General features: G+C 28.5%; 1 protein-coding gene across 1 annotated transcript; it reads right to left on the bottom strand.

Annotated features, from left to right (window-relative positions):
* Positions 1 to 704: 704 nt before the first annotated feature.
* On the bottom strand, positions 705 to 26691 carry LOC134833711 (cAMP-dependent protein kinase catalytic subunit 3). The gene is made up of 7 exons (XM_063848134.1): positions 26386 to 26691; positions 21402 to 21656; positions 2945 to 3113; positions 2542 to 2651; positions 2237 to 2482; positions 1364 to 1545; positions 705 to 1301 (listed from the first exon to the last, which is right to left on the bottom strand). The coding sequence occupies exons 2-7, from the start codon at positions 21640 to 21642 to the stop codon at positions 1098 to 1100; spliced, it is 1152 nt and encodes a 383-aa protein (XP_063704204.1). The 5' UTR covers positions 21643 to 21656; positions 26386 to 26691; the 3' UTR covers positions 705 to 1097.
* Between the last annotated feature and the right edge of the window lie 500 nt (positions 26692 to 27191).

The raw sequence follows: 27191 nt of genomic DNA, 5'->3' as shown, positions 1-27191 counted from the left end.
CCTCTTTGAAATGTTTCACTCACAATGTCTTCTGTTTGACTAAACATATAAAAACATATTAAATTTGTCTTTAAACATATTATATTTGAAATAATTTGTACGTGACATCATCTTAATAAATACCTGTTACTTCCTTTCTAAGCAATAAAATTAAATTGTCATTAGATAAAGTTTTATTAAATTCGGTAATAAAATGTTATTAAACGTGATCCACTCATAAAATTTAACTTTTTATTATAAATATTTTCATGTCAAATTTCAACATATAAGTTTTTAAATACTTACAACTTATACAAAAACTATTATTAAAATAAAAAAAAATGTTTCTCTGTTCAAATTTCTTTATTTTTTATAATCATCAGCCAATTTTTGATACAATTTTCTTACATGTACAAATATTTTACGTATTTTTTATTACTTTTAATAATAATTATTTATATTATAGAATATATAATAAGGTAAGTTAACATTACACTCAGTTATTATTTTTTTATATTATCATAACTTATACAAAAATACAAACTTATTTTATTTTTATTCATATTGTATTTTTTTTAACATGTCACACTCAACAAAAAATTTCTTAAAAATATTTTTTTTTATCAAATCGTATTTATTTATAAATATAATAATTTTTGTACACACATTTAATGCTTAGTTATTATTTATTTGTATATTATATTATTTTAATGTTGAATATAAACATATATATTTTTGGTTTTTATTAATTTTGTATGAGATTAAACAAAAATTCATGATCAGCACAATTTTATTTTGAGCGTTCAAACAATTAAGATTTTCATTTTCTAATTATACATTTATTGAATCTTATCACAGTTTACTAATATAATAATAAATATTTATTTATTTTGTAATGAAAACACATTTTTTTCGTTTATTTATATTAAACATATTTACAAACTAGAAGAAACAGGACAGAAAACTGAAGAAGGGCAAGTTTAATTAGTTTCTTAAAGTTGCGAAATAACGAAAAATCTACAAAGTGTGAGACTAGAAAAGCAAAATAAAGTGTAGATATTCAGTATGTTTATTGTTATATCTTACAAACTATCAATTATTAGTAAAAATAAATAAATTTAGAAATCACTGAAGAGCATTAACTCATCGTGATCGACAAATCGCGCAGATTTCCAGTCCGTTTCGGGGTACTCGTCGAAATTGCTTGTGTCACCTTCGTGAATGACGCGTGGAATAATTGGTGGTTTCATTTTGCGTGCCAACACTTGGTCCCAGTCAACTTGCTTGAACCATCTGTGACGTTTGATGTCTTCAGCTCCATTCTAAAAATTATTAAAAAAAATTAATACATTTTTTTTTTATTTTTTAGATAAAATCCACTCACCTTCATACTACCGAGACGCTTGACACGATCCTGCACCAATAATTTTTTCAACAAATCTTTCGCCACGGGATCAATATGTCGTGGCCAATCAATTTTACCACTTAAAATTTTCTCGTAGATGCCGAATGGATTGTCATCGTAAAACGGCGGATATCCGACAAGCATTTCATAAATAAGGATTCCTGAAAAAAATGTAAGAAAAATTATTGAAGGTCATTTTTTCAAATAAAGAGCGGAAAACAAGTGTCATCAACACAACATCTATCTAATGCGTGAAAATCGACAAATAATGAGATGATGATGGACATTTTTTTATATTTTTGTGAACTTTTTTTCAAAAAATTGCGAAGAAAAATCACGAGATTGCGAAAAAAAATTAATTTTCAATATTAGACTCTTCCAAAGCCGTTAAATTCAAAATAAACGATGAAAATTTTTGTGTTTTATAAATAAACAAAGAACTTTCAAACAAAAATTTTGCAATCGTCTGATGGTCAATTCGATTAATTTAATTGATTTTTGTACAAAAGGTGACGATATTAATTGCGACACACATGTGAAAACTCACAAAGCGTCATCAAGTCTCATCGTAATTTTTCTAAAAGTTTTTAAAAAATATATTTTTAAGCCCGGAGGTCAATAAACCATCATCACCGTTAAAAAAAATTAATTTTAAACAATCATAAAACGTACAAAAATATCAAATTTTTCATCGATTCGTGAATCATTCCGCATTAATATCGCACTAAAAGCATGCGGAGGCGTTCGCCCATAAATAACAAGCATTAAACATCGTTTATTTTTAACGCAATTTTCCAGTGTCGATCATGACCTGACACAATAAACACTCAATTTCCCCGCAATTTTGCTCACCTAACGCCCACCAATCGACAGCTCGATTATGTCCTTTCGACTGAATGATTTCCGGTGCCAAATACTCCGGTGTGCCACACAATGTCCATGTGCGATCCTTTAATTTTTTCGCAAAACCAAAATCTGTGATTTTTAGGTGACCATCGCGATCGAGCAGCAAGTTTTCGGGCTTCAGGTCGCGGTAGACGATGGAGAGGGAGTGCAAATAGTCCAAAGCAAGGATAATTTCGCATGCATAAAAGTTTGCTGTGAAAAAATAAATTAAATTAAAAATATTTTTTAAAGTAAAATTGAGTTAAAATTACCATGAGAAGTACTGAAACGACCTGCATTCCTCAAATAGGAGAACAATTCACCGCCGCAAACATATTCGAACAGCATATAAAGTGAAGATCTATCTTTGGTGTGCCATTTCCTGTGAAATATGAAGAAACAAAGGGAATTTCATTATAAAAAACTTTTTTTCACAAATTTTTGTGTTGCCAACTAGTCGTCTCCATCTCGAAAAAGGACAAATAAATGACAATTATCTTTTGTAACTTGATAACTAAAGAAATTTCTTTGAAGCACTGGATCAAATTTCAATTGATTTTGGAATTCTACCCAATAAAAAAATAAAAAATTTGTCCTTTTCGTTGGATAAAAGTATCTCACGAGCGAGACACGAAGGCGTCTTTAATTATAAAAACTTGATTGGATTTCACTCACATGTTAACGACGAACGGGTGATCAATTTCCTGCAAAATACTCTTCTCGTTTTTGACGTGTTCCACTTGCTTAAGTCGAATGACGTCAGACATTGCCAGTATTTTCATCGCACGAAACTGATCGTTTGTTTTGTCGCGGCAGAGGCACACACGTCCAAATGTTCCGGTTCCTGTAACGACAAAAAAAAAAAAAAATAAATTTAAACATGAAAGTGAAAAAAAAATTGACAAATATCATTATTTACACAAAAGACGTCATTTCGCACTTTTTTGCGAAAAATCTCAAGAAAACGTAAAATAAACAAAATTAGATAAAAGGATTGAGTACACTTTCTTCTAAGAAAAAAAAACCAACTCGGTGAAGAAAACAAAAATAAATACAAGACAGATGTGAAAAATAATGATGAAATGAGGAAAAAAATCTGAATTATCTTCTTTAGTTATTTTTAGAGTTTTCTCTGTTTGTTCTAAAAATATTATTTTTTATTAAGTCTCGTATGAGAAAATAAAAAAAATTAAAACATTCATAAATTTGGAAACGCGGGAGTCTATTTGATAGTATTTTAATTATATAATAAAATTAATTTATATTTAAACTTTTGACGATGGTGACACTCTTGTTTGTGGCTTTTTCCGTTAGTTTTTCTGTTCTAATTAATGTTTTATTTATTTTCAAGGAAAAAGTGATAAATGTCACAAATGTTACAATTTCCGCGATTTTTTTTTAAATTTTATTTGTTTATTTTTATGATAGTTTGAGCCAAACAGTCTCAGTTCGTTCGAATTGTTTTGCAAAAAAAAATTGCTCGAGCAGATTCAAGTAAGAGATAAAGAAATTTGATCGGGCAGCAATAAAACATCAATGAACAGACATGACTCTGCTAAAATTGATAATTTTACTCCTACTTGGTACTGATTTTCGTCTTAATTCGCGCAATAAATATTAATATCACTTTAATTGGCCATTCAGTTGTAAATGTGTGCGATCAAAGCACGTTTTCGCAATAAATTTAGCGCGGTATGAATGGTTAATGTCTGAAATGTAAGATTTGAACTCATTTGGAAATTTGATTGATTTTTGACTGAGTATGAAATATTTCATTAAATAATTCAAGACATAAATTTCTTTGTTCCGATTGAATCAATTTGATTCATGATATGGATGGGCATTGTGTGCCAATTGAATGAAAAATTTTCGAGACAATTTGTCGACGACATTTTTGGAGTTCAATGTTCAAAGTGGATAAATTGATGTTGTATTTTTTTATGATTCGAGAAAATTCCTTTAAAAAATTTTTAGAAAAATTAATAAAATTAAAGATTTTTTTTTAATAATTAATTTATTTTTTTAAATATTTACTTTTATTAAATTTTTATTAAATTAAATATTTTTTTTTTAAAAAATATTTTTTTTTAAATTTTTATTAAAAGTATTTTTTTCCATCCGAATAATTTAATAAATTTTAAATTTTTATCAAAAATTTTTTAAAAACGCAAAAATATTTTTTAAAAAATTAAATTAAATTTTTAAATAATTATTTTTGAAAATTAAATATTTTTTAAAATGAATATTAATTTTTAAAATTTTTTATATAAATAAAAAATCAATAAATCGTTATTCAACTCAATAATTAATTTAAAATTATTAATTTTGTTGCAATCACAATTTTCTTTAATTTAATTTTCATAAGAAGCAACATTGTATTAAATAAAATTTATTTATCCTTATAGTTCCACTTCCTTTCCCGTCATCATGATAATACAAAATAATAATCATTTTATGCTCGAGTACCTTTTAAATCCTCTTAATGAGCTCTTTTCCTGTAAAATTTCTCGTCATTTCGCTCATCGTTTAGTCATAAATCTGTCGGTGAAAACAGAAGACGAAAGACATTGACTCAACATAAAAAACGTGTTTTCCTGTTGTTGTTTCTGCTGATGATGTTTATCATTTATCATCATTTTCTAGAGACAATAATACACTCTTTACGAGCTCAAAGGTATATGACAATAGTTATAAATAAATAAGAATATATAGGTTATCATCATGAAAAAACATGAGAGAAGAAAAGAAAACATAAAAAGAAATTGCATGCGACACAATCAACTTTATCGTGTCTCTCTCTTTTGTACTTCGACAATAACTTCGTAATAAAAATATAAATTGAACAAACTGCAAATAATAAAAAAAAAGAAAAAAAAAGTTGACGCATTTATTGATAAATATTCTTTTGATTTGTCGTCGTTTTGTACAATCCGATGGAGAAAATAAATATTTTGATATCAATTGACGTTCCTTTCTCTTTCGATCTCTACACGATGAAAAATTCATATCTCACAAGCTTAAATATCAGCGAGATAAAAAAATTTACTAAATTGGGTTCACCAACTAACAAAACGATTGTACATCGGGCAACATTTTAAAATATGCATTGGGCCAAAGTTTCAAAATGCTCATAGGGGCAAAATTTGAATGTTTGAAAATGTGCATTAGGGCAATATCTTAGAATGTGCTTCAGGATGAAATACCCTAATGCTCATTCAAAAATTTTGCGCTAATGAGCATTCTGAAATTTTGACCCAATACACATTTAAAAATTTCACCCCAGTGCACATTCTGAAAATTTTGTCCCAATATACATTCAAAAATTTTGCCCTTATGAACATTCTGAAATTTTAGCCCAATACACATTTCAAAATTTCACCCAATGCGCATATTTAAATATTGCCCCAATGCAAATTCTTAAATTTCAACCCAATTCATATTTTTGAATCTTGTCCCAATGAACAATCCTTTTGTTGGTTGGTACCCAATTTACCTAATTTTCATATCTCGCAAATATTTTAGCTTGCGAGACATGAATTTTTTTTACAGTTACTTGCCTTTGGTGCTTTGTAGCGTTTTTGTTGTGACCAATTAATTGCTTTTTGTTACTGGGCATCATGTAACAACTCTGTTAAGCAGAAACGCAAGGTTAAGAGGCACTTAATCTCCGATGACACAACAAATACTTCATTACACGGACAAGAAATAGCGCGAGAGAGACGCAATCTGAATCAACAATGCATCTTGAGTGACCTTGATGGCGCCATGTCAATACTTTTAACGTGACATTCTAATGGTTTTGATATCATTATGTGTAATATCTACAGTATAATAATGATTCTAATTATTATTTTTACGACGGCGTGCAACACATGACAGTCGCAATAATTCAATTCGTTGCAATTTAAAATGTAATTGAGCATTTAGCTTGATTTTTAATGGCATCTGTTGCTGCTTGAATACATTGTCTCGGGAAAAATTGTCAGAAAAAAGGTTAAAATTGCTTCAAAGTTAATCAAGTTGAGTTGGCAGGTTGATTTCATCACCGTCAACATCATCATCATCGGAGCAACAACAACTTAAAATTGCGTTATACGAGATGCTCCACGTGCACTAATTGCAACACATTTACAAGACATCTTCTTTGTAATAAATCAATTTGCAGCAGAAACCGTCTCGCGATAAAATATTTACTCTATTTTGTTCGTCGGATGGATCATCAACTTATTATTAGTGTAGTTGCATCAGAAAATTATTTTACATCCTACACACCGACGACAAATAAAAAATTGAAAGATTTGTCTCACAAAAAAAAATCTTCGAACGTAAACAAAGACGACACACAGACGACAACTACGAACTACGAAGATGACAAGATAATGGAATTTGATTTACAAATGATTACATGGCGAAATCACTTTAAATAAAAATTTCGCATTTTATTTTTCGAGCCTTGACATTCACCCAGATAAACGAGAGAGGTAATGAAAATAATTACATCTAATAAATTTTTACGATAAATTATTGTATTTCCGCAATTTTTGACCTGTAACCGTAAATTGATCTCAAAAAACACAAAATTTAAATATTCACCCACGCGTCGCTCCGAGCTTAGCCAAAGGTTAGATTCTTACAATAATACCATCTGTTTCTAATGCACAGACACCTACGAGCGCTAAATCATCCATGAATGGCAACAACCTGTCTTTGATCGTCAACAACAACAATAAATACTACGTAGAACAATGGCAAAAGCTTAGATGGTAAATATCAGTGAGTAGCATCATGGGTAGCTAAAACGTGAGTAAAAACGTGCAATTGCGTGATAAAAATAATTCAGAGACCGCGTGATAAAAGAATTTCAAAAAATTAGGTATTTCTCACTTCACCTAGTTTTTTTTTAAGTAATTAAATTTTATTACATAAATTTCTAAATAAATGTTAATGTTATGTTAAATGACGGCAATTTTTATGAAATTAATATTTTTATGAATTAAACATTTGCTCTCTTCTCACATAACATTAACAATTGAATTATGTTTGAAAAAAATTTTGTGTGAAATTTGACGTAAGCACTTTTTTTAAAAATATTTTGCAAATATTTTTTTACAAGATTGAAAAATAATTTTTTTATCATTCTAATATCTTTTTTTCGAATCATTTCTATGTAGAATTTTTTGATTTTAAACTATTTAATTTTTAATTAATTCTTTTTAAATTTTTGTATTTTATTAATTTTTATAATAAATAATTCATATTATTTTCATAATTTATTATTATATTAAATAATTAAAAATTTATAATTAAAATTGAATTAAAATTACAAATTTATTTATCGTTTAATTAAATTGTTAATAAAATATTTTTCTTTCACTTAAATACCATTCATTAATTTTGTAACTCCAATGACTATGAAAACTCAATCAATTAATTAAATAATCGCTTTATTTTTCCAAAATTATCCAAAATATCGCCAGCACGTCTATCTCCTTTGTTCTCTGCCACAAAAGTGACATCTCTCTCTCGTAACCGACGACAGGTAATCGCGACATTATCTTAAATTAAATTATTTATTTTAATTAAAGTTTTAAAAATTCAATGAAATTTTTTAAACAATCAAAATTTATTTTTTTTTATTTAATGAAAATTTCTAAAATTATTTTTTTTATTTATTATTTTTTTATTTGAATTTATTTATTTTTAATATTTTAATAATTTAATTTGATAAAAATTAATAGAAGTTTATTAAAAAGTAATTAATTTAATATTTTCAGATATTCATTCATAAAAATAAAACAGACAGACTTTTTAAAAGCATCTTTTCACCAAAACCGCAAAAACTTATTTACAAACAATTTCCCAACATTTACTTCACGTATGTGGTAGTTTATTCATTTGCACACTAAATCGAGTTTCCCATTCAATTATTATTATTATTAATGTTTACATTACGCAACATGAAGCCGCTCATATGAGTATCATACATTATTTGTAAATATTAAAACATGAGAATTGTCAAATTAACAAGAAAATCCAATTTCGATTGGATTGATTGATTATTTCTCCCAAAATAAAAATAAAACGTGAGAATTTCTGTTAGTGACACGTGAAAAATAAAATCATGTTTACCAATATTTTGCACCTTTATTATCATTTATTTACCGATTTCAATGTCAACGAACTCGACTCTATACACTCGAAGCAAGATTGTTTGTCATTTTGTGTGATTAAATGTTTTTCAATTCAACGAAGGCAAAAAAAAAAATAAAACGTAAGAGAGGCACGAATGTTTATTTTATTAACATCTGATGCGCTTACAAGCCAAGCGACACTGCGTCTGTTCACATGCAGAGAGAGAGAAAAAAGCGGTTTTTGTACTTTCTTCTTCCCGTTCATTCGATTTATTTCACGTTTATGAGATTTTAATGGATTGAATGGCTTTTTTTGGTGTACAAGTGCCGGTAAATATAATTTATTTTATATAACAAAAAACGTGTTTTGGTTGATATTTAATAATATTTAAGAGAAAAAATTACGAAAAAAAAGTTGTCAATATTTACAAAGTATGAAGTTAATCGACAAATATCTGGTAAATCAGGTGTGTGTTTATTTTTTTGCGAGATAATAATTATTTCGTAAGTGATTTCCTGTAAATTCATAAATTAGAGACCGCAGCGATAATAATGCCTTAAGGTGATTTTTTATTGCTTTGAAGATGTTTCGAAGAAGAATGAAAGAGAAAGTGATCACAAGGGCGGCGACTTATTTATTGATGGATTTACTGTGAAAGCTCAATTATTGCACAAAATTATGTTTCGTTTATGTTACTTAATATTGGAATCGAATAAAAAACCGGTTTCAACTAAATTTTAAGAATGAAAAAAAAAATCGAAAGTACATCAGGAAAGTTTTATTTTTTATTGTTGCTCGCGGAAAAAAAGGTCCACTTGTTTAAAAAAAAAATATTTTGCATAAACTTATTATTTTTTTGTTTATTTTTACTTGTCGCGGTTGATAGTGCTATTTTACAGCTGATGAAAGTTGTTTAAAAATTTCATTACCAATATGATGATGAAATTTAGCGAATGTTCATTTATTTATTTTTTTCGTTACTAAGGCAATTAATATCAATTTACATCTGTTTTGACGTCTTTTTACTTTCACGGACAAAAAAAAAATAATAAAATTAAAATCTTACATAACCGAAATTGATTTCTAAGAATCTATTTTGAAAATTTTACTCATGGTGGGCTAAATTTATACACAAATCAACTTTATAAATATAAATAAATAAATAAACCGTAAAACACGTACACAAAATAATCATCTAAATAAGAAGTTATTTGCGCAATATGTGAGTTCTTAAGACCTACTGGAACGTTTTGTTGGGTTTTGTTGTTATTATTAGACCACCATCACTCCATATATCTCACTATTATTATTTTTTTTATTGTTATAGGATGAAAAAAAAACAACTTTGTTGCATTTTCTTTTGTAAAGTTGCTATGCGAAGCAATTTTGGGTGGCAAGCGACCACCATCACTCCATATATCTCACTATTATTATTTTTTTTATTGTTATAGAAGCTATGCGAAGCAATTTTGGGTGGCAAGCGAAGAATTGAAGAAGTCATCACGAGCGAAATGCAACTGACCTGAATGAACTGTAATTTCTTCGTGTATAAGTGAGCACCAAAAACATTATCTTGATTGATATTTTTTTCTTTTTTGTCTGTTATTTCATCATCATCATCATTTATATCTAAATTGCCACACTTTTTGGGAGGTTTGTAGTATTTAACATTGTAATTTGCCGAATAAATTATTTCACGGTCTAGTTAAAGAAAATCATTCTGCTGTGTAAATTGTTTGTTTTGTCTCGCATTCATGTTATTTTTCATATTACACGTGCTTGATGATTTTTTTTTTTTGAGTATGTAAATTATCATTTTTAGGGTTTCCTCATTATTTGTGTTAATTATTTCTTTAGATTAACTTTTTAAATTTTCTCAAACTTTTTTTATAAGACGGAAATTATTTTTTGCACCGTCTCGTTAATGAACACAAAATTGACTTTTACACAAAGTTCAGCAGAAAGTTCTACGAAATTTCACTTTGTTCATGTTAAACGTTATTAAATTTCATCTCTCTGTGTAAAAACAAGCAAGGTCAAAGTCGTGCAATCGTTGTGATGAGATAATCAGTTTTTATTCATCTTGTTTGTCGCCAAATAAAGCAGTATGGAATTTGGAGTCTCAAATTAAATTAAATTAACAAAAGAAGGCGGTGATAACGCGAAAGTGCGGCAAAATTTAATTTATTAAGAAATCATGCGGGAACGTGATTTATTTGTGCCAATTTTTTTTTCATGAAGAATTATTTGAAAAATGACGCAAAATGTGAATTTCAGGTCAATCAATCGGTTAAATGGAAGGCAATAACCTGTAATTTAAACATGAAAAAAATTCTACAAATTTTAGTTTATAAATCCGAAAAATTTTAAATTAATGTTTATACTTCGTTTGAAGCCCGATTGCGGCGGATGAGCAGCAAAAATGCTTTTTGCTAAATTTATTTTTTTGTTGCTTGGGATATTTTCTACTAACATTGTGATAACTCATCAGCAGATCACAAATGGAACTGTTACAACAACAACAACAACTACAAAGGCACCGGGAAATTCTACCACAGCGACTCCGGGAAATACTCCGATTAGATTTCCAGCTGACTAAGGCTCAAGTAGGCGGAATAAGTGGATAAAATAGAAGTTTTAGTAGGAAAATAATAAATCTTTGATCGAAATGTCGAGTGTTTCATTTAATGACGCGAGAGGAACGTATAATTTAATTTGCAAGGGAATTTCCCCATCAATACTTGAGTTGATTTATTTGACCTATCGGTAGTTACTTGCACATCTAGAGCTGTTAATGCACGGATTAATAACGTGTTTCGCAGAACTGAGTCAGGAGTTAAGTATGGTTGCTATAGAAAATTTAATGAAAGATGAAGATGTAATGAATATTTTTATATAGCGGTATAAAATTGGACTTGGAAATATAAATTTTGTAACGAAATAACTCAAATTCTGCTTCAGAAATATTTTAGGAGATTTTTTATTGTTCAGCTGAAAGAAGGTTTTTTAGCAAAATTTTTGATGTAAAATTTTGTGAAATGCTAAGAAAATTTCTATTTTTCAAATTTGGACAAAAACTTTAAATTCTAAGAATATTAATTAATTAATTAAAATTAAAAAAACTTCTGAAAACAAAAAAAAAATTCGATGGATAGAACGAAAACTACAGGTCCAACAGTTTGAATTAAAATTAAAATTTTTTCAAAAAACTGATACTTTTTATTTTTATTGTAACATATTAAACAAATTTTGATAAAACAAATTTTTAAAATTTAAATTAAATTTTATTAATAACTTTTATTTAAAAAATGACCTTGAACAAACATTCAATCAAAATGTCTCGGTTTTTCCTATTTACAGTTTTTATTGATGAGCAAAATCGTTAAAAGTTCAACTACAGTTTTATTATATATAATTTTCTCAACTAATTATTGTTATCAAAAGTTTATTTTGGTTTAACACTCAAATTAAGGGTCTGAAAAATCTCTTGTTTTTGCACCAAAACCCAAAATCTATTTAAGCAAATATCTCACTTGGATTCTGGTTTATTCAAGTTTAAGGTGACCATGAGTGCAGAAGTCACAATTATCAAGAGAATTTTCTTACCCCTCGTTGTTTTTGTGTAAGAGATCAAAGTTGCTAAGAGAATTTCTTAAGTTGAAAATTTTATAATTTAGCTTTCTGACGAGCATCAAAGCTGTTCCATTCAATTTTGATGGAGAAAGTGGCACGAATTGGGACGACAACAACAACGATTGGGGAAATGATAATGGAGGATGGGATAATGGGGGATAACGGAGGATGGGATAATGGAGGGTGGGACGATTGGAATAGCTGGGACAGTGGAGATAATGGACAAAGTTGGGACAACGGAGATAGTTGGAATCAAGGCGATGATGGAGGATTTGGAAATTGGGATGTTTGGGCTTCAAATGGTGAGTCATTTTTTGCATTAAAAGATTAAAGAGATATATAAAATATTTTTAGACAATCAAAATAATAATAATAATGGTTGGAGCGATCCAGGATATACAGATCCTTACAACAATAATAATGGTAATTTTATAAAATTATTTTAAATTTGAAGTATTTTTAAATCTTTTACAATAAATTATTTTTTAAAGGTTTTGCTCCAGCAGATCCATGGAACAATAATAATAACAATAATTGGAATGTTCCAACCACGGTAAGATCTACAATTTTTTTTTAATTTTCAATATGTATTTAAAAAAATTAATAATAATTTTCAGACAATAAAATATCAAGTACCTAATTACACAAATTATAACAACCAGCAACCGAATTATAATAATCAGCAACCAATTTATAATAACCAGCAACCGAATTATAATATTCAACAACCAAATTATAACAATCAGTATGATCCTTATAATCAAAATCCTTACTATAACCAGACCAATATCAATTACGATCCATGGAACACCAACAACAATAATAATAACCAATGGAATAATAACAATAATCAAAATCAATGGAATAACCAAAAGTCGAACGATCCATGGAATAATAACAACCAGAATAATAATCAGTGGAATAATAACCAAAACTCTTTTGATCCATGGAACAATAACAATCAAAATAATCAGAATCAGTGGAATAACAATAATAACCAAAATTCCTATGATCCTTGGAACAATAACAACAACAATAATAACCAATGGAATAATAATCAGAATTACGATCCGTGGAATAATAATAATAACCAAAACCAATGGAATAACAACAATGGTAACCAAAATAACTGGAACAATAATCAAAATAACTGGAACAACAATCAAAATGATCCCTGGAATAATAATAACCAAAATCCATACGATCCATGGAATAACAACAACAATAATCAATGGAATAACAATAATGGCAACACCAACAGTCTTGATCCCGTCATGACTTCCATTCTTGATCTTTTCAATCAACTACAGAATAATATGCAAACCACACAGCCTCCGACAACAACATCTGATCCTGTTACTTCGGATTTGAATTATGCCAACTTAGAGGCGATGTTTGGTGCTTTCATGGATAAATTTATGTCATCACAAACTCGTAAGATTCGAAAGTTACAAAAATGTAATTTTTTATTTTATTTTATTTCTTTTAGCTGCTCCAACTTCTGCTCCGGTATTCAACATTTCCATCCTTTTCCCCGAGTACATGTTCCCTAATTACTATCCTCCTGCTCCTTCGACAACTCTTCCTCCATATGTTCCGGAAGAGACAACTACAACAACAACTGTTCCTGAAACTACTACGACGCCTTATTATGAAGAAACAACAACTGAGTCGACCACTGAGTCAACTACTGAGTCAACTACTGAGTCAACTACTGAGTCGACTACTGAGTCAACTACTGAATCGACGACGGAAACAACAACGACAACCCTTGAAGAAACTACGACGGAAAGTACGACCGAGAGTACTACTGAAAGTACAACTGAAACAACAACTCTCGAGGAAACTACGACAACTCCTGAAGAAACTACGACAACTCCTGAACCGACTATAGGTCCTCATTCCTCGTCATCTGAAGAGGATGATCACTCTGAAGGAGAATTCATTGGATGCTACAAAGAGACCATGGACAGACGCATTTTAGAGTTTAAATTCCCGTTAACTCCACATCTTGTCAGTGTTAATCTGTGTCTGGAGTCTTGTCGCACAAACAATTATGTTTACGCTGGAGTTGAAAATGGTAATGAATGTTTCTGCGGAAATAATCAACCAGATCATAACAAAAAGATTGATGAACATAATCGTTGTCAAACGAAGTGCCACGGCAACCACAATCAAAAATGTGGAGGAAATTGGGAAATTGGAATCTTCAAAACTGGAATAAATAATTGATTCTGACAATTGTTGCATATTGCATTGCAAATTTTATTAATTCATATAATAAAAAAATGCAAAATAACATCTTTAAAAAAAATAATGAGAAACAGACTTTTAGACTGCAGTGCAATTTGCTAATATTAGGCCACAAAAAGTCACGAAGCGAATAACGTCGTTGCACTTTTAGATAAATAAATGGTAAAATTTTATTTGAAATTCATGTCGAACGTGATTATACTGCGATCAATGTTCATTATGCACTCTTTGATACACACAGACTTAGACGAGGGAGAAACTATTGGATATTAGAGGAATTTACAATTCTTACCAATTGTAAATAAAACGAAGGTTCATCGAACCGGATTTAGTATCCAATGTCCCTTGCGAATCATCGCAAATAAAAAAGCACTTATTGCAATTAAAACATGAATTAAAAGTTATGCAATTTGCAGTAAATGCCAATAGACTAGATATTAATGACTTTTACACACCTAAAGTAGCAACAAAGGTCAACAGAATATTAATTACTTAATTTTCATCAATAAATAAACATTTTCATCATACCACGTTGTAAATTTTCCAATTTATTCCATAAGCTATGGAAACTAGACCAGATCACGTTAAAGAGATGCAAGTTTGTCCGGAAATGAATCGAAATATATTTATAATTGTTGAAAATGTTTGACGTCAAAATAAATTGCTAATAGGAAAAAACACACAAAAGCCCCGCATGACACATGCACATGCCACAGACAAAGAGACATGATATCTACGCTGAAAAGATTGAAACTGAACAAGTAATAGCGCTATTTTGCATCAACGCACGTTCCATAGTAAGCCGCACAGAATTCATTTCAATAATCAGGTGTTGCACTTTTGTTCGGAAAAAATCTATTTTCGAACGAATTGTAATGGAAAAAAGCCTTTTGCGAAAAAATTGTCTGTTCTGTTTATGAAATAACTGAGAAATATAAGCTTACTGGAAACTATTTGAATGTTGGAGCAATGTGACTATAAAATTGGTTATCACAAATTTTTGCATAATTTGAAAAGAATTTTATGCGTCATTGGGATAAAGTTGAAGAATGTTTAGTGAAGAATAAATTGTGATGAAATAATTTTACATAATTTTCTAAATTTTAATTTTAAAGAAATTAATATTGGAAAATATTTAATATCTTTAAAATTAAAGATTCGTAATTGTTTTTTTGTTAAAAATAATTTTTTAGTATTTTATTTTAATTTTTTTTATAGAAAAAATATATAAATAATTTTTTAAAATTAAAATTAACGAAAGTTTAAATGTTTTATACATATATTTTTAATGGAAAAATATTTTTAATAATTATTATTTTAATATCGGAACATTTTTTAAAATAATTAATATTAATAATTTTTTATTTGAAAAAATTATTTAATTTTTTATAAGATATTTTAATAATTTTATTAGAAAATTTATTTTGTTTAATACATTTTCATATATGTATAAATACATATTTATTAATAATTTTTAATTTATGAATGAAAAATTTCTTAAAACATTAATGAAAAATATTAAAAAAAATTATATAATTTTTCAAAAAAAAAAAAAAACGCTCAAGTAAATTAATTTAGAAAAAATCGTTCAACCTGCAAATAAATACTAAATACATATCACGAACCCTTTTTAAATTTTGTAACAATGAAAAATGTTCATTTTATGAGATTAAAATTATTATTGAAAACAAAAGTTATTAAGTATTACACAAGACAATTATTTATATATTATATTATTTACTTTGGTGCAATTATCTTTGAACTAATAAATTAGCAAAAAAGCTAAAACAATTAGATATTATCTAAGATCTCACAACTTGAGAGTCTCAAGTCAAAACAGAACAAACTTTGCATTGAATACAAACACAAAAGATTCATTTTTCCTGTACAAAAGCTGAGTTTGCGTTAAACCGGCCGCTTGTCATGCAACAATAATTTATCGACTTATATAAGTTTTTATTTTTTTTTTAATTTTGTAGTGCATTATTAGAATATTATATTAGCTGAAAATCAATTGTTTGAGAATTCTGACAGACAAACGCGATATATTTTATTTGTCAACGACGACGACGATTGCTGACCGCTACTTGATCACTTTTAATCGTTCGGTTGCTCTTTTGTTGTGATTGTTACGATGTAATATAAAACTGGCAATTACAATTTTAATAGTTTGGATTGCGTTACGACAACTGCAGCATTGATGAATGCGCTTAATTATAAATGGAGGAATGTGGTCGCTCGCTAGCTTTTGAAATGGACACTCGACGACTTGTGGGTTTTGTTTTTCTCTCATTAGTGAAAGACAGATAATAAAAAAAAACTCCAAGGTTATTCACGCATTCAATAAGGCAGAAATTTTCTATCGAAAGTGTTAAATGCTGCCATAAAAGATGGTTGTTTTTGTGTTTTTTGCTGCAGTTATCATTTAAACTAATTACTGTTACCTTTTTTATTATTTTTAAATGATGTTTGTGTGATTAGAGAAGGTTAGTTACACTTTTTTTTTATTAATATCACCGCGTAAACTGGTAATGGATGCCCTTAAATGGTCGTTAACGGTGCAACGTGTTGCATGAAATGAGAAAGTTGTCACATGACGTCGTCAGAAGATTTTTCTTTGTTCATCAATCTCGACGAAAAGTTGACGCCTGGTGTTTTTTCGGCTTTTAAAATTGCGTTTTCCGGATGTTTGTCCCAAATCTCAGCACGAAATTCTGGCAAATTTTAAATTTTTTGTTTGAAACATGAGGAGATGCGTGTCAAATTGTGTATTTTTTCTTCGCACCGCTTCGTTTTCGCATTAGGCGTTCTTAATTTATAACGAAAAATCTTAAAGTAGGGCATTCTGTCTCGCGAGATTTTCCGTGAATTTTAATTTAAAATATATATTTTCAAAAGTAAGAAAAATAATTTTTGTGACGGTGACTCGATAAATCTTCACAAAGTGTCATCCGCCGATTAATTGTGTGCATTTAAGTAGCTACAGGCAGAAAACTTGGCAGAAAATTTTACTTTATAAAACTAAATAAAATTTTAATAGTACTTAATTACTCTTGGATTTGATTATTATTATTATTGCGATTATTATGATTATTAACAAACACAAAATAATTGCGCGCCGGCAACCATCAGAGTGGAAGCAAAACAAATAAATTACCCCTCGGAACATCTGTTAATTTGAGATTTTTCCAAATAAACAAGTGAAAATTTGGAAATTACGCCGGCACTTTCGAGACACATGTTCGGGGCAACTGAAATTTTGGCAATTTTCCTTCCACGTCGCCAAAAAACTGCCAAGTTCCTTGTGCAAAAAAAATGTCACATTGCGTTAATGGGCGGCCAGCATTGCAAAATTTCGCTTTAGAGGTCAGGGAAATGTTGATTGTGATGATCTTGATTGATTCGTACAAATGTTGTAACATTTTCCTGCTAAAACAAATTGGACATGCACGAAAGACATTTCGGGTTCTGTGCCAAAATGGCATTCAACACCCATGCAATTCGCCTGCGAACAAACGAAAACTTTGTTATTACATGCTAAATTTTATTAATTACGTTGTTTGTAAACATGTAAAACGTTTGAAATCTGGATCCGGTAAATCTGCCGCTGATTTGTGGTAGCAACTGCACGATTTTGGACGAGATATCAACGTGACATGAAGATGTTCGAAGGTCAAGTGGCTCGTAAAATGTTGTGAACTTTGTCCATGTCACATGTCATCCGCGTATAGATAACTTTTAATGTGTCAATAACGATAATCGTTTAATTTGTAGCGAAAAAAAAATTATCTCCTCACCCAGCATTCGTATATCTCTCTGTATCGCCTTGATAACGTAGCAAGGCTCTTACACAATGTCAAGAACGTTTAAAATATGTGATCATATTTTAAATAAAGTCAACAACGAGTGAGGTACGTGACATTTAATGAGCAATATTTAGATGTAATTTTATTGCACAAGTGTCAATCACAAAAGTTTTGTCGTATGTAACAATACGAAGCAAAAGCCCTTAAATTTACATGTGAATTGATTCATGAAGTTGGTCATAAATTTAAAGCTATTAATAGCCTCACGAGTAGGTTTTTGCAGCACAATATTCAAACTTTCTTTCATGTCAATCGGGGATCTCATTTATCTCACAAACGGGCGACCGACATGACACTTGAGCACATGCAAACAATAAATTTCCGAGAGAGCTGTCGCTCTTGCATTGTAAAAAATTAGTGTTTCGCAAACGAAAATTATTTGCAAGACATGAAAAATTAAAATTTTTTAGAAATTTTTTTAAAATTTTCAAACTTTTTTTTTATGGTTTTGTAATTAAAATATTAAAAAATTGGGAAAAAATTTTCTTAATTGCCGAAAATGCATTTTTTATGTGTTTTTGATCAAAAACATTAAAATTATTTTTCATAATAAATTTTAATAACTATTTAAACCTAATTTGCCAAAATGATTTTTTCTTAATTGCCGCAAATGCATTTTTTACGTGCTAAAATTTTTTTTTATTATAAATTTTTGAAAATTTATTTTTTTTTTAATTTAATTTCCAAAATATGAGCAAAAAAATTAAAAATAAATTTAAAATTCTAAAAAAAATAAAAATTCATTAAATTAATTAAAAAGCACTAAAAAATACTTTGTTATAATTAATTTCATGAAATTTAAAGTTTTTACGATATTTCGCAATTTTTTTAAACACGCGAGACACAAATTTTTTATAATCACTGCATGGAATAATAATGGCAAGTATCCAAGAAAATTTCTTTTCAAGTCAATTTTTTTCGTAAATTCACGTAGAATTAAAGCGTTTTATTGTGACGACAACGAATTCGACGATGATGTTACTTATTAAATTTATCATATATTTTAGACACACGAGAGTGACTTTTTTCGTGTATTTATAGTTAATTTATTAGGCAAGGAAACTCAAAGTTGTTTCTAACAGAAAGTGTGTCTGTGCGAAGAAAACAACGAACGTCAGAATTTTTTTTTACGAGATCTAGCACTTGGGTGATGAAACGTTTTTAGATCACACTTTCGGAAGATTTATAAAAAAAGCATCAATTAACGATCCGATTATGCAAGATCCGAATGATGATTATCATTGATCATCATCTGATGGATGAAATTGTTACGTAAGTGATTAAAAACAGATAATTTTAAGTCAATTTTTGATGATTTTTCTACTTTAAATTTTCTACTGTAATTTTTTGTTACAACATTTTACAATTTTCCCAAAAAATTATAATTTTTTTTGACAATTTTTGAAGTCAAAAAAAAAAAATTAATTGAAAAAAAGTTGTTAAAATTGCTAAAAATCAATCAAAACTCATGTCAAAACTTCTAATCTTTTACCAGGTAAGTACCATGAGCAACACTTTCTTTCGCCGAAATCTACACCCAATATTTATTAAATAACTTTTTGACGCGCTGTCACTCAAGCCAACGCATTTCAAATAGAAGCCGCTTTGTTTATTGAATCTTTTTAAATTTAGTTTAGTCTCCAATTGATTGATTTTAAACAAATGAGAGTGATAGTGATTCATTTTTTCTTCGTATTTGCAATTATATTTGTATATTTTTGCTCAATCGGAGGTCGCATCTGTTTAAGATTGCCTGTCAAACAGGTCTGACCTCATCAAACTTTGTATTGATGGACTCGATTTTTTTTTTGTTTTTTGTTAAATGGAACAAGCTATTTTAATTTTATTGTTCTGATTTTTCATTTTTCACGAAAAATAGTAAAACATTAAAATTTCGTAAAAAAAAAATCACAAAAGAAAGTAACGTTGGCGTTTACGACTTCCTTTTCTATAAAAACAAAAAAATTTTTTAAACAAAGAACCACAAAAAAAGACACGAATGAACTCTCTTTTTATTGCTAATTAACGAGAACGAGAAAATACGTATTTTAAAATGTTTAACAACAAATTTTAATAATAAGAATTACGATTTTTGGTACATAAAAATATATTTTAAAAAAATATTATGGAAAGTGTAAAATATAAAAAAAATCAATAAAAAAATAATAAAAAACCATTTATAAAAAAAATATTTTTTTTAAAAAGACGTGATAAATTTTATAAAGATTTTTTTAAATTTTTTTTATTTAAATAATTTTCATAAAAATTTGAAGAACAAGTATTCAAAATTGCTAAAATTTGTTTTTGCAAAATAAGAGAATTTTGCTTTGTTTTTATTTTAATTTGTTCAATATTTAAAAATGTCTTTTATGTGTGCAAAGAAAATTTTTTAAATACTTGAAATAAAATTTAATTTCAAATATTTTAAAATTTTTTTTTAATAAAATTTTTATTTTTTTTTTTAAGTTTAAATTTAATTTAATTAATTAATTAATTTAAGTCAATTTAATTTATTTTCATTTTTTATTTTATAAATTTAAAATAAAATTTAAATTAAAATTTCATAAAAAATATATTTTATTAAATTGGAATGCAATAATTGAAATCAGCTGAATAAGTTCTAAGAAAATATTTAATCACACCAATTTAAATATTTTTTTTTCATCCCTGCTAATTAATAACGGAACGTCTTAAGTAAATACTTCTTATTGATAAATATTTTCACGTTATTCTCGGTAAACATGAGATGCGATAAATTTTTATGCAATATTTTCTAAAAAATTATTCAAATTTAAGCAAATGTAACACCTTTAATGCAAATTATCGAATAAATGAGCAAGATAAAAAATGAGAAAAATCACAAAAGTGTTTTTTTCCACTCATCCATCAACATCTCAAATTACACATTATCACAAGTTGAAGTGTATCAAACGTTGTAATTGCAAATTTATTCTACATCTATAAATAACTCGAAAAGACGTTCACTTTCGTGGAAATGAGAATGACACGATATATGACAAGGATACCGAGGAAAAAGTTGATTCGATTACAATCGACCATGAAAGGTTATTAACGCCATTTTTCTCCCTTTTTTGTGTGTGATGTGATGTCCTGACAAAAGTCCGTTATCATCATGGTCATAAATATCGCATGAGAATCCAATAAATTCATATTTCAATAATTGATCACGCAATATTCAGGCATGCATTAGACAACATATAATTTATGTATAAAAAAAAGTAACTTACCAATTGTTTTAATGATTTGAAAGTCATCCAAAGTGTAAGTCCGTTTGCCATTCGCTTTTGACGTTCTAGTTGACTTTCCCTTTAAATCGTCATCTTCGACACTGCCTTCGCTGAAATCACTTTCAAGCGGATCGGAACTGCTGTCATTCGAAGCTGTACTTGCCGAAGACCGATCTATTGTCATTGCTTTCTTGTTTTTGTAGCTGACCAAGCCACCATTACTCGATGCAACTTTTGACATTTTTATGTGGATATCTGCGAATGATAAGAACGAGGAGAGAGATTGTTAATGTATTTGTTTGCAAAACAAGCAATTTTCCATTTCCTTATCTCACAAGTAATAACAATCATTCATGAGGCACTTTCGCTCAGTCCTTGTTGTGTCTCCATTTCACATGATCGTGAAACACGTGCGGAAAATTTCTGTCTCTAGCCAAGGTTTTTCACATAAATAAAATTGTGTGGGGAATTGTGCAAAGATAGCAACATGTGTTTATCCACTCTCTGTCTTCATATCACACACATTTGATTTCTTCATTGAAAATATTGATTTAGATAGCAGAGAGAAAGAATTAAAAAAGAGTATTCTCGAGTACTTTTCTATGCTTGAGCGAAGAATTTAATCATGGAAAATACAGAAATTGATGAGATTTTAATAGGCACGAGCACGAGGATAGGAAAATTCAATAAAGAGGCAGCTGTCACGCGCTTTTGCTGTATAAAAACAACGGGAAATGAGAAAAAAATCAATCTTAATTTTAACGACCTTTCATGCAAAAACTAGAGAAATCACGAAAAACACCCACCTGATGGTCTTTCTATCACAGTCCTAGGTGTCAATAAACCTTCACACTATTCAACGTTAATCTGCTAAAAGATCTAACCTACAAATGCGAGTGAACCTGAACACGAACAATGACTTGCCGAAAAAAAAAATTAAATAGCTTCACTCCCACATTGCGCGAGCTGCGTCAAAGCAAAGACACGAATAATTGTTGTTTATTATAAAAAGCGGTAGGTAATATAAATACTTTGCTGCCTAATAAGTGCATGCCAAAAATTTTTTGAACACCTTTGTAATTTTTTTTACACTACGAATGAAAAACGGATGACATTGGGCCCTTAAGAGATCAGATTAATATTAATTGAATTTTATGATCTTTTGAGGGTCAGTGTGACTCCTAAAGGTTCTATCTGATCTCTTAAGGGTTCAAATCAACTTAATCTTCTTTGAAGTTGGTCATCCGCAGACCCAAAGAGTTAATATATTCAAGAGGTCAAGTCAAGGTCAAATTAATTCTTTAAACAGAATGATTCTTCCAAAAGGGATCAAATTGACCTTGAAATGACCTCTTAAAGGATTTCAATTTTGGGTCTGTGGATAACCATCTCCAAAGGGACATTAAGTTGATTCCTTAACGTCCCTATGGAAGAAAATGGGGTGAAATTAGCCCCTTTAAGAAGTTAATTTGACCCCTTTTTCTTCCGTAGGGCTTAAGAGATGAGATTGATTCCTTACAAGTAAAACTAATACTTTACGGGATCATAAAATTCACTTAAGGCGTCAATCTGATCTTTTTAATTTTATTTTTTTTCACTCTTATCAAACAAACAAAAAAGTAAATTCATCACGCATTTAACTACGTTCCAACTTTATTTCCTTTGTTCTAAGCTGACTAATCGTATCAACGAAAATTATTTCTTCGCACACAATCCGAGCTTATTGAATTTATAAATAATCAGAGTTACGAGCAAACAAAATTACAGAGCAATAGAAATGCATATTTAATCTCAAAATACAATTTAAATTGACCTCTAAGTGTGTTAAATACCGGCTTTTTGTACTGCTTGATTATTATGTTATTAAAGCTGATACATTGTAAGCAAACACTTGAAAGTGTTTCAGGTAACAAACACAAATGAAACATTATCTTCAATTGTTGTTCATGTTGAGTTTTGTACATTGCAGTACGGAAAAGTATGGAGGTGATGTGAAGTAGATTTGTGCTCAAGGATTATTATTTACGTTATTTATTTGTATTTCAGAGAAACATCCTTATTACCATGACATAATAGGGTCAAACGTGCGAATTAAGGCTGTATATTTCTGATAATTGGCGGAATTATTTTTATTTGTGGAAGATGATCATGGATTTGGTTTCGAGGAAGGTATTTTACTTTCTTTTTTGCTGATAAAAATAACATTAGATTGTCCTTGAAACATATTTTCATGGGATGTTTTGTTAAGTAATGTGACGGAAGATGGTGAGAACTTAAAGAAGATTTTCTTGTGATTTTTAGGTAAATTTCGTAACAAACGCCTAACTTTTAAGTTAAGTTACTTTTAAGTTAGGCGTTTGATAAGTAAAGAAAATTCACCTAAAAATCTTAAAATTGATATTTTTTCAGTTCTGAAAAATATTCACGAAATTTTTATTTAAAACATCCCAAGAAAAATTGTTTCAAGGACAACCTAATGCGAATTTAGGGATTTTAAGTCAAATAAAAATTTTGAAAAGAATTCAATTTTTTTATTAGTAATGAGTAAATTCCATTACGCTATTTGATTTTTCACAAAAAAAAAAGAATAAATGAAATTTGCTCATTATTACTGAAAAATTAAATTCTTTTATAATTTTTACTTGACTTAAAATCCTTAAGTTCATACAGAAAAGATAAAATTTTGCCAAATGAAGAAAGGAAATTGATACATTAGGTGATATTTTTCTTTGCGTTGATCAAATTTAATTTTAAGTAATTTTAAAGTTTTTAAAATATTTTTTAATTTTTTTGAAAAATTTAAAGTAATTTAAAAAATAATTTTAATTAATTTTATAAATTTTTTTCAAAAATAATTATTAAAAAAAAAATTAAAGAAAATTATGAATTTTATATTTTGGTGAGTGTTAAACGTTCATATTTAATCATTTTGGAGATTTTCAGGAGTTTTGAATTAAAAAAAAAATTAGAAAAATTAAAAAGGTTTTTAAACGTTAGAAAAATGACACATTTCTTTCAAAAAAGTTTAACTTCCTACAATTTAATTAAAATAGAAATACAATAAAAGATACAAAGCTCGTTTACCGTCACCGTATTTCCTCAAGTTGCATTTCTACTGAAAACCGATTCAACTGAATGCAATATTCTCCAGGATGCTGAACTTTTGTTCAAACATTAATTTCTGCGTAAAACATAATAATCATGCATCTCTACTATTCTACCGCATCTCCATTACCGAGAATCAATTGCGAGAGAAACGAACAATGCAAAGGTGTCATGTCACCTCTGTCGTCACAGCAAGAAAGACAAAAGGAGTGAGAACTCTTGTAAACGAGTTATTAACAAAAGGCAACAAAAAAAAGTATAATCATATAAAATAAAATGATTCTACTACAAACTACGTGCTGTTATTAAATTTGCACTGCTTCATGTTATTTCTTTTTTAGTTAAAAATAGACTTATCACGTTTGCTGCATCTTTCTTGCTCTTTTCGAGAAAAGGTTCATGTTGGTATCATGTAGGAGTGGGTATAAGTAATTGTTGCGGTGTTGTTGAATTTTTACCGGTTTTTTGTAGTTAATGTGTGACTGTGAGTTGAGAGTTGATTATTGCCTAGGATAAGCTCGACTCTTGAATAAAGACGTAAATCATGTTTTTTCTTTTTCTTTTTTGCTTGTCAGGAAATTTATTTTTTCACGACACGAGTCACGTACTAAAAAAAATTGTCTTTTTTTCTAATTATTTTCTTAATTTTATTAAGAGTGTTAAAATTGCTTTTTTTATGTTTTTGTCCCTTATTTTATATTCATAGACCTGGCTAACAAAACGGTCATTAATCTGTGGAAGGATCAGGTCGAGTAATTTTCAGGTAATTTCTATGAATTTTATTGTGCAATTAAGATCTCTAATAAAATATCTGGACGGTTTAAACGACCTGTTGATGGACAATAATTAACGTGGAATGATATAAAGAGAAAAAGATAAAAATTAAAGAAATGGCAACAAAAACAATTATCATTGCCTTTCACCATTGGCATTAAGATATCGACATAGCGGCGATGTCTAGTCTCGAATGCGTTTCTGATGAATTATTTTTGTATTTTATTTATTTTTATGTCGAGTCTTGTTTATGTTTATCAACTCTTGATTACCTTTTCTCTCGTTTTATTTTTTTGTGTTTAATTTTTTTTCTCTATTTTACGATTTCACAGAAAATTTAATTATTGCTCTATTTATCGACTCATCCGAGATAATTCGAGAATCACTTGCACTTTTGTTTATTTTTCTATTTATTTAATACAAATTCAGACCATTTTTTCTATTAATTTACTTATTTAATTCAATTTGCACTTTTGTACCAACAAACGAGGCATTATCACGTTACTTTGCTCAAGTTTCGTAAATTAAACAAGAAATAATCTTAATAACTTCTACCTTGTGTGCAGTTTTAGTAGATAAATTTTTACACGAGCAAATAACTTGTTTTATATCTGTTTTACATAATAAAATAATAATAAATAAATTAAATTGAGAAATAATATTCACTGTATTGAACAGATAAATAAATGCATTTTTTTCTCTTTATGTTTCTTAATTAAAGTTTTTTTTTGTCTAATTGATTCTGAGAGGCCAATTCAAGTTGAGACAAAGTTTTCATTCGGTTTGCATCGAATTAATTTTTGCTTCAATTAAATTGTATTTATGTAGCAAGACAACCAGAGTGTGTGCGGTTTTTACTTTCACGGAGACGACGAACAAAGTTCTTAATTGAATTTGACATCCTATAACCAACCATCCATTCAATTTATCAAACAAACTTGCCAAATTGACGAACAAACATCAATGATGATGATGACACGCTATTCACAACTTTTTGATATAATAACTTTAAATTACACTTTTTTTTGGCAAATTGAATTATTATTTTTTTTAATAAAATTTTGCACTTTTGATCAATATTTTTTTATGTGTAAAATTTATTTACCTTTTTTTGTGTGTGACAAGTTAGGAAGTTTTTAAACTTTATTTATTTTCTGATATTTTTTTCAGTTGTATTAAAAACCGAAAAATGCACAACTTTTTTAATAGAATAATTGCGGTTTTTGTCAGCAATTATGCGGAAAGTATTTAAAACTTTTTTCTACACTTTAATATTTTTTTTGTTCAAAAATAAAATTATTCAATTTAACTTTTAAATTTTTTTTTTCCAACTACAGTCGGAAAAATTTTCCTTTTTAAATTTATTTTATTTTTTTTTAATAAATTTTTTCCAAGATTTTTCAGTATTCACGTCTAGTTCGCCCAACGTTCAATAATAAACTAAAATGTTTCGGTGAGTGAGATGATGTTGTTGCGTGTCGTACAATGTAGAATCGTGCACAAAATGAAAATAAAAGCAACTCACGACGGATTTGTTCACTGACGACGTGAATGAATGGAATATTTTTAAGTGAGTATTTATGGAAATTTTTATCGCACAAACAAAGTGATAAGAATTTTTTTTTTTTTTTTGAATTTTTTTTCAAAACAATATTTGTTAACTGACACAAAAACAAAAAAAAATAAATGGATGTTTTCAATGTAAAAAATTTTTTTCACCTACCACATCATTCACAACAAAACATCAGATGATCGTTCATTTTTCTCTGTATGAAGTCGTGATGCATAATTTATATTAAGCCGGTATAAATATGTTGCTGCCACTCATTCGTGTCTTGCGAGTGTCAGTTTTCGCAAGTAGCTCGCATCAATTATCGGTGTGCCATTAGGTTTGGCCGTTAGTTGCACGTT

This window comes from Culicoides brevitarsis, chromosome 1 (assembly GCF_036172545.1).
Source record: "Culicoides brevitarsis isolate CSIRO-B50_1 chromosome 1, AGI_CSIRO_Cbre_v1, whole genome shotgun sequence".
Taxonomy (NCBI): Eukaryota; Metazoa; Arthropoda; class Insecta; order Diptera; family Ceratopogonidae; genus Culicoides; species Culicoides brevitarsis.
Note: the sequence above shows the minus strand (reverse complement) of the source record. Positions and strands in the feature narration are given on the sequence as shown.